At 40.7% G+C, this 9,237-nt stretch overlaps 1 protein-coding gene across 2 annotated transcripts in view; it reads right to left on the bottom strand.

Moving 5' to 3' along the window:
• Positions 1-546: 546 nt before the first annotated feature.
• The window catches only part of LOC133631083 (kinesin-1 heavy chain), a 42,704-nt gene continuing 34,013 nt past the window's right edge, over positions 547-9,237 (bottom strand). Inside the window, exons 14-26 of one of the 2 annotated variants that reach the window (XM_062023118.1) lie at positions 6,035-6,241; positions 5,783-5,926; positions 5,475-5,657; positions 5,278-5,395; positions 4,381-4,436; positions 4,173-4,282; positions 3,999-4,100; positions 3,854-3,914; positions 3,701-3,772; positions 3,429-3,533; positions 3,136-3,352; positions 2,875-3,010; positions 547-1,244 (exon numbers count right to left, since the gene is read on the bottom strand). In XM_062023118.1, coding sequence (XP_061879102.1) covers positions 1,241-1,244; positions 2,875-3,010; positions 3,136-3,352; positions 3,429-3,533; positions 3,701-3,772; positions 3,854-3,914; positions 3,999-4,100; positions 4,173-4,282; positions 4,381-4,436; positions 5,278-5,395; positions 5,475-5,657; positions 5,783-5,926; positions 6,035-6,241 — 1,515 coding nt within the window. In that variant the 3' untranslated portion in view covers positions 547-1,240. Of the gene's footprint in view, positions 1,245-2,874; positions 3,011-3,135; positions 3,353-3,428; positions 3,534-3,700; positions 3,773-3,853; positions 3,915-3,998; positions 4,101-4,172; positions 4,283-4,380; positions 4,437-5,277; positions 5,396-5,474; positions 5,661-5,782; positions 5,927-6,034; positions 6,242-9,237 lie in introns of both variants that reach the window. The other variant, XM_062023117.1, reaches the window with a different exon arrangement.

Consider the following 9,237-nt stretch of genomic DNA (forward strand, 5'->3'; position numbering starts at 1 on the left):
CAGGCTTTCTAAAAAGTGTTGACTGGATCATTCTCTTCCTTCCTACATTTGCTCTTCACATCGTTCCCACGACCATAACGAGTACAGCTTTAACTTAACCATAAAAACAATTGGCCTCCACAGGTATTAAGTTAAATACATCTACAGTACACCGTTGCACAACTTGGCTTTGTTTTTTTAGGCCCACCTCCTTAGCCACCACCACCATCCAGTTGTGCGACCAGGAGAGCGTGTGCAATAGTGCAGATTTAACATCTGTATGACTGAACACGACAGTAGTGTTTGATGCCATCTAGCCATTTCCATGTTTTCTAAGTGTGTGTGTGTGCGCGCATATATATATATATATATATATATATATATATATATATATATATATATATATATATACATATACATATATATATATATATATATATACATATATATATATATATATATATACATATACATATATATATATATATATATATATATATATATATATATATATATATATATATATATATATATATATATATATATATATATATATATATATATATATATATATACATATATATATATATCCCCCTTAAAGAAGTATGTCAAATCTACCGTGAGAAGTGTGCTGCTAATTTTCAAATGTACAGAGGTTGGCCTAAAAAGGTTGAGTTAGGTCTCGCGATAGGATAAGGTCTATTTTTGGTCTTTCTTTGTGTAATGTTCAGGTCTTGCTACCGTTACATTCAGCTCGGGGCAGTGCAAAACTACTCGCACGACGATGACAGTCATGTGCAAAAAAACTAAACTAAACAAAAAAAAAAAACTGAATTTAAAAACAAAAAAAAGGAAAGCTACACATTCAAGTCGCGTGCAGTTTCGCTCGCCAAGGCTGCGCTCAAGACTGTTTGGTTGGTTGAGTGGAAACAATTATTAACTTCTGTAAACTCACCGTCTTTTTGTTATTATGGAAGGAAGTGATGCATCGTGATGAGAGGAAGGTGCTTGGGAGGTGGTGGGGTTTAAGCAGGGAGTGAATGCTTAGAGCTGTACAGCCAGGTATATTTATATGTATATATATTTATAAATCAGAGACTTCTTGGCGGCTCGGAGGCAGAAACGAGGAGCCTGTCTGCTGTAAAGGAATGACAGGTTTGACAGGTTGGCGGCTAGGATGGCAGGGTCTCTCGGGAGATGGGGGAGGCGCGGTTGGTTGCTATTGGCTTCTTCTGCGGTGTCCTCATTTCCTGCTCGCGCTTCAGCTGCACACACAAATTCAAACATTTCACCCATCGAGGTCAAGACAGGCTACAAACAATTGACGGAAAAATATTTAAGATTGATTAGCATTGATATAATTTAATGCTATGTTTTGTATTGGTTCTTTCAAGTAAATAATTATGTCATTTGTTTGTCACATGTGGAGGAGCAATCGCATTATTTAAATGAAACATCTTTATTTTGACTGTGGATTATGGCTTTCGCTTGTGAAAGTTTGTCAAATGTAAATGTGGAGGAGCGATTGCAAGACCGTCGGCCACACTGTGCACGTGTTTGCATGACGATTTTGTCAGCCCAACTAGGGCTGGGCGATATATCGATATACTCGATATATCGCGGGTTTGTCTCTGTGCGATATTGAAAATGACTATATCGGGATATTCGAGTATACGTTCTCACGCAGTTGCTTTTAGCTGCAGGCATTACACTACAGCCTCTTCTCACTCTTTCTTGTCTCTCCTTCTCACAGAGACATAAAACAAGCGCACTTTCTTTCATACGTCATATACGTACACGCCCTCACGGAGCTGAGAGGTAGCGGCATGAGTAACGTTAGCTGTGGTGCGAGTAGTAATACGAGAGAAAGAAGGTGCAAATCTGGTAACAAATGAAGGAATAATTAATTCTCAAGAAAAACAGCAGGGGGTCCATCGTCTGGCGGTGGTTTGGCTTCAAGAGGGAATATGTGGAACAGACAACCGTAATTTGTCAATTGTGGGGCAAAAGCGTTGCTACAAAAAGTAGCATTACTGCTAATATGTAGCATCATTTGAAAAGTCACCTGCTAGAGAATGAGGAGTGCTTAAAACTCTGCAAGTCAACATATCCGTTCGGTGCCACACCAACAAAATGCCGAGGCAACCATTTCCACATTAACACCGTATGAAAAAAAAAAAGGTCAACAACAAAAGGAGATAACGTCCGCAGTAACCTACCACATAGCGAAGGACATATACTATTTGATTTCCTATTATACAGCTCATTTTTATTTGACAGTTACTGAAATATCACGTGTGACATCATGCACAAAAGTGCACTTTATTTGTTTTAAACTATTGTAGTGGCGTTCTGTACAAAAAGTGCACTTTAATTTTAGTGTTGTTTTGATATGTCATCTTAGTGACATCATGCACAAAAGTGCACTCATAGCTTGTTTTAAAATGTCTCTGACAATCTTGCACTTTCTGTTTTGAAATGACATGAATGTTCGTGCCACTGCTTAATAACTGTTTAATAAATACAGTTTTGGTAAATTGAATTAGTTGTGATTTCCCTCTCTGCATGAAAGTTTAAAATGAGCATATATTAATGCAGTATGAAGAAGAATGTTTTAATGTAGACACATAGAATCATCATACTGGTGTGATTATATGCATCAAGTGTTCATTCAAGACTAAGGCAAAATATCGAGATATATATCGTGTATCGTGACATGGCCTAAAAATATTGAAATATTAATAAAAGGTCGTACCACCCAGCCCTAAGCCCAACTCCCTGCAATCCATAAATACGCTACTCACGTGCATTGTGGAGAAGCAATTGCATTCCTGTTGTTTATTCTGCGTGTACAACCAGATTACATAAAGAAGAACAAATCAAGCATTCACATACTTCTTGTCGGTCTTGGTGGTGCCGCCGCCCCTGATGGACACAGTCTGGCTGTTCTGGTAGAAGCCTCCTCCACTGCGGTTGATGTTCGGGTGAGTGGGGGACGCCACCGGCTGCTGCCCAGGCCGGATGGGCTTGGCTGAGAAGGAGGAGGGAGAAGATGACAAGATTTTTGCGAGCACTTTTGAGTTTTATGTTAATAAGCGTGAGCAAGAATTTGTGGCGACAAACATGATAGTTGTTGTTCTCAAATCCAACACTCACCAATCTGGGCCGAGTGTCCCCTCCTGGCCATGTTCTTGGCCCTAACGGCTTCCTTGATGCGGTCCACCTCCTGCTGGTACCGCTTGCGGTCGCGGGCGGCGTTCTCCTTGGCCTCCTTCAGTGCAGACTCCAGGGCCTTGACCCGCTCAGCCGTAGCACGTAGGCGCTTTTCCAGTTTAGGAAGCTCACACCGAAGGTCTGCGTTATCACGCACAAGCTGCCGCCACGTACGTAAATATGTTATTGGTTAAAATCGCAGCAGTGCGTGGATGTGTGGCGCTTAACACGCTTACCTGTTTGTGAACCTTGGTGAGCTGCTCAAGATTGTTCTCAAGAAAGGAAATTTTCTGCTTTTGTGCCGCGCTGCCCCCAGTGTCGTCAGAGTCCATTTCGGCACTCTGCACAGCACAAAGGCAAGACATTTGCATTGGAATACAAGCACGCGCACACAGGATCACAGTAGAGTCATTGAAATGTGTTGCTGCCTTTTGGCTAAATGAATTATTCACACTGCAACTCAGACTCTACCTGTCTGGACAAAGACATATTGAACATAATGGTTCACCTTTTTCACTCGAGTGGCCAAGTCCTGGACGAAAAGCTTCCTCAGGTTATGCAGGGTCTGCAGTTCCTTGGCCTTAAATAAAGACGGACAAGTAAAATAATTAGAACAAAATTAGGTGTGCTTCTGTATTTCAGCCTAACAAAAAGTACTCACCACTGTCTCCTCCAGACCTTTCAGGTCCTGCCTGGCCTGCTCCCGCCTGTCCTGCATCACCCTGCGTGGAGAGAACACATCACGGTTATGTTGTAGGAGACGACATGATTGGCAGGTGGTTCAGTTTGTGTACGCTGTAACGTACGTGAGCTCGTGCAGTTTGCGACTCTTGTCCTGGTCGGTGGATTTGAGCTTCTCGTGCTCCACTCTCAGCCTCTCCTGTTCCAGCATGATCTTCTGGTTCAAACTGGAAAGGGAAATGAAGCATGAATAAATGTGCCGATACTGCGGTAGGAGTGACGGCCTCTGTCGGTCTTACTCCTGTAGCTCGGTGATGAGCTTCTCCTTGTTGTCAAGCTCATCTCTGAGGCTGCTGATTTGCTTCTGGTGCGCCTCACGGTGAGAGTGGATCTGCTTATCCACAGCTTCCTTTGGTGCCGCACACAAACAGACAAGGACAAATGTTACCTTTTGAGATATTTGAGGGGATGGAGCTGGCGATGATTAACAGAACCTGACCCACACACCTTGACTTCAGTGGCAGTCTGGATCTCGTTCTCCTTCTCCATAGCATGGACTTTCTCTGGAAACCCAAAAAGTGATTTGTCATTGTTTAGCAATAAATAAAAAACCTAACTTTGCAGCTTTGTCATATTAATAATTAGCGATAATAATAATCAATACATCTGTTGTGATGGTTGATGAATCCCATCTTGAAGCAAATCAGGCAAAATATATTATTGCACATATTGCACTAATGCATTATTTTTGTGTCTTTGTTCAGCTTTAACGTTCTAAGCTTCGGGTTTGACTTTATTATTTTCCAACTTCCCAGCTGTCTTGTTTTTGCGTCTTTGTTCAGCTATAATGTTGTAAGCTTCATGTTTGATTATATTATTTGCCAACTTGACAGCTTTTTTGAATTAAGGTACAACGATTTGTCGACAAATATCTACAATAATCCACAACAGTCGGTAACGCCATCGCTCATGTTTTCCCAGACGGAAGCGAGTCAGCACGGCCACTCGCAACAACATCGCAGGTAAAAACATGTGAAGTGTGGAAACGTTTCAACCTAATCTTGTTAAAGACATAACCTTGCTCATTTTGCATACCTCTTGTGATATGGGAGCATTTAAAGCGGAGGCATGATGTCTGACCTTTGGAGGAAGGGATCTCAACTCGGTAAGATAGTTAGATTGTTACCTTCCTAGCTAGTGAAGAGTGGGACAAAGTTGTGTGAAAAATAGATTTTCTCATCATCAATCGTGAATTTAAAAGCAGATGGCTAAATTTGAGCTACAGAATAGGTTTATGCTTCATAACCAGCAAGTCCTAATTAAGATAATCGATGACTAGTCGACTATCAAAATAGTCATCAGTCGCAGCCCAAGTCATCACTGCAGCATATTTGTCTGACATACCCTGAGCGCTGAGTTTGACCAGCTCCTCATTGAGAGAGTCCACATTCTCCTCCAACTGCCTCTTCTTCTGCTCCACATTCTGCAGGTACTCAGTCAGGGACTTGATTTTAGCCTCGTGCTGCAAACAGATGACATTTTTGTCATTAAGTTGCAGGTTCTCAATTGCAGATGGATCAATGGTTTTGAGTGGTGCGGACCTGCGAGATACGTAGCTGGCAGGTGGCCAGCTCCTTCTCGTTTTCGTCGATTTTCTTGTTGCTCTCCGACTGGGTGCCCTCCAACTGCTTGCAGCGTTTCACCATGGTCTTCACCTCTGACTTCATTTTGCTGATGTACAAGCGCGCCACTGTAAACTCCTCGTCGATCATTCCGCCCTCGTGCTGCTTACAGAGGAGGGAAGAGCACAGCGAGATGTGAGGAAGAGGAAGGTGGGAAGACCAGTGCTTCAAAAGGATGTCTGACTTGGCCTCAGCCAAGCTGGTGTTGCTCTCCAGTGCAGCTTTACCTTGATATCATTGCTCCCTACAGCAATGCCAATTTCAGCTAAATCTTTAAGCAGAGACGACATCATTTCAGTGACCCGCTTCTTCTGGTGGTTGGACATCTCCTTCAGCTTCTGCAGTTCGGAGTCCAAAGATGACAAGACGGACTGCCGAAAAAAGAAAGATGTAAGTAAGTCGCAGGATAACATAGGATGTTGTATTCTTCCAATTGTAGGATTCCTAAGAACAAAGTCAAGGATAAAGGATGCCCTCACCGACTTCTGGCTCAGCTCCTCGCTGATCACTTCAAACTCCTTAGTCTTGTCCTCCACCTCCTGACTTTTTTGGTCATAATTGACGGCCAGCTCCTCCAGGGCCTGCAGTACCTCTTTTACCTCCTCCTTGGAGGCCTCGTTTTCTGCCTGCAGACGGTTCAGCTCAGACTGGAGGTTTTCGTGATCACGACGAGAGGAGACCAGGAGCTGCCCAAAGAGAAATTTGGTAAAAAAGACTTTCGTGGATTGGGTCAGTGATTCTTAACCATTGGGGCAAGGCCCATTATTGGGCCACAAGCAGCCCTATCTTAGCTGTGGGCCGTATGGGCCGCAAGGATACTTAGTTAAATATTCATTTTTCCACCACTTGTTGTAGTAAAGACAATCTCATACAAACAGAAGTAGTCTGGAGATAAAGCTATGGAAAAGTTCCTTAACCGCAAAGATTATGATTAAAATGATGAAACTGTATTTTCACTTGCACTTTAATTTTGTTGACAGTTAAGTTAAGAAACATACTAATTATTAATTTTGTTCATTTCAGCACAACATAATTGCATGTAAATTATTTTTTATTCAGTTATGTACCCCGCCTTCCACCCGAATGCAGCTGAGATAGGCTCCAGCACCCCCCGCGACCCCGAATGGGACAAGCGGTAGAAAATGGATGGATGGATTCAGTTATTTATGAGTCCCTTCTTATCCAGTATATTTAGTTAGTACATATGTACACTACCGTTCAAAAGTTTGGGGTCACATTGAAATGTCCTTATTTTTGAAGGAAAAGCACTGTACTTTTCAATGAAGATAACTTTAAACTAGTCTTAACTTTAAAGAAATACACTCTATACATTGCTAATGTGGTAAATGACTATTCTAGCTGCAAATGTCTGGTTTTTGGTGCAATATCTACATAGGTGTATAGAGGCCCATTTCCAGTAACTATCACTCCAGTGTTCTAATGGTACAATGTGTTTGCTCATTGGCTCAGAAGGCTAATTGATGTTTAGAAAACCCTTGTGCAATCATGTTCACACATCTGAAAACACTTTAGCTCGTTACAGAAGCTACAAAACTGACCTTCCTTTGAGCAGATTGAGTTTCTGGAGCATCACATTTGTGGGGTCAATTAAACGCTCAAAATGGCCAGAAAAAGAGAACTTTCATCTGAAACTCGACAGTCTATTTTTGTTCTTAGAAATGAAGGCTATTCCACAAAATTGTTTGAACGGTAGTGTATATACATATATTTGTAGTATTTACGTATACACTTATATACATATACACATACTTTATATATACCGTATATATATATATATATATATATATATATATATATATATATATATATATATATATATATATATATATATAATATATATATTTATATACATATATACATACATACATATACAGGTAAAAGCCAGTAAATTAGAATATTTTGAAAAACTTGATTTATTTCAGTAATTGCATTCAAAAGGTGTAACTTGTACATTATATTTATTCATTGCACACAGACTGATGCATTCAAATGTTTATTTCATTTAATTTTGATGATTTGAAGTGGCAACAAATGAAAATCCAAAATTCCGTGTGTCACAAAATTAGAATATTGTGTAAGGGTTAAATTTTGAAGACACCTGGTGCCACAAACTAATCAGCTGATTAACTCAAAAAACCTGCAAAGGGCTTTAAATGGTCTCTCAGTCCAGTTCTGAAGCCTACACAAACATGGGGAAGACTTCAGATTTGACAGCTGTCCAAAAGGCAACCATCGACACATTGCACAAGGAGGGAAAGACACAAAAGGTTATTGCTGAAGAGGCTGGCTGTTCTCAGAGCTCTGTGTCCAAACACATTAATGGAGAGGCAAAGGGAAGGAAAAACTGTGGTCAGAAAAAGTGTACAAGCGATAGGGATCACCGCGCCCTGGTCAAGATTGTGAAAAAAAACCCATTCAAAAATGTGGGGGAGATTCAGAAGGAGTGGACAGCTGCTGGAGTCAGTGCTTCAAGATCCACCACCAAGAGACGCTTGAAAGACATGGGTTTCAACTGCCACATACCTCGTGTCAAGCCACTGTTGACCAAAAAACAGTGCGAAAAGCGTCTCACCTGGGCTAAGGAAAAAAAGAGCTGGACTGCTGCTGAGTGGTCCAAAGTCATGTTTTCTGACGAAAGCAAATTTTGCATTTCCTTTGGAAATCGAGGTCCCAGAGTCTGGAGGAAGACAGGAGAGGCACAGGATCCACGTTGCCTGAAGTCTAGTGTAAAGTTTCCACCATCAGTGACGGTTTGGGGTGCCATGTCATCTGCTGGTGTCGGTCCACTCTGTTTCCTGAGATCCAGGGTCAACGCAGCCGTCTACCAGCAAGTTTTAGAGCACTTCATGCTTCCTGCTGCTGACCTGCTCTATGGAGATGGAGATTTCAAGTTCCAACAGGACTTGGCGCCTGCACACAGCGCAAAATCTACCCGTGCCTGGTTTACGGACCATGGTATTTCTGTTCTAAATTGGCCCGCCAACTCCCCTGACCTTAGCCCCATAGAAAATCTGTGGGGTATTGTGAAAAGGAAGATGCAGAATGCCAGACCCAAAAACGCAGAAGAGTTGAAGGCCACTATCAGAGCAACCTGGGCTCTCATAACACCTGAGCAGTGCCAGAAACTCATCGACTCCATGCCACGCCGCATTAACGCAGTAATTGAGGCAAAAGGAGCTCCAACCAAGTATTGAACATGCTCATATTTTTCATTTTCATACTTTTCAGTTGGCCAACATTTCTAAAAATCCCTTTTTTGTATTAGCCTTAAGTAATATTCTAATTTTGTGACACACGGAATTTTGGATTTTCATTTGTTCCCACTTCAAATCATCAAAATTAAATGAAATAAACATTTGAATGCATCAGTCTGTGTGCAATGAATAAATATAATGTACAAGTTACACCTTTTGAATGCAATTACTGAAATAAATCAAGTTTTTCAAAATATTCTAATTTACTGGCTTTTACCTGTATATACACATATATACATACATACATATAGACATTTACATATATACCTGTATATACAAATACACATACATATATATAGACACATATATATATATATATATATATATATATATATATATATATATATATATATATATATATATACACATAAATACATATACATACTATATATACACATATATATATA

The sequence above is a fragment of the Entelurus aequoreus genome, linkage group LG16 (assembly GCF_033978785.1).
Source record: "Entelurus aequoreus isolate RoL-2023_Sb linkage group LG16, RoL_Eaeq_v1.1, whole genome shotgun sequence".
Classification (NCBI taxonomy): domain Eukaryota; kingdom Metazoa; phylum Chordata; class Actinopteri; order Syngnathiformes; family Syngnathidae; genus Entelurus; species Entelurus aequoreus.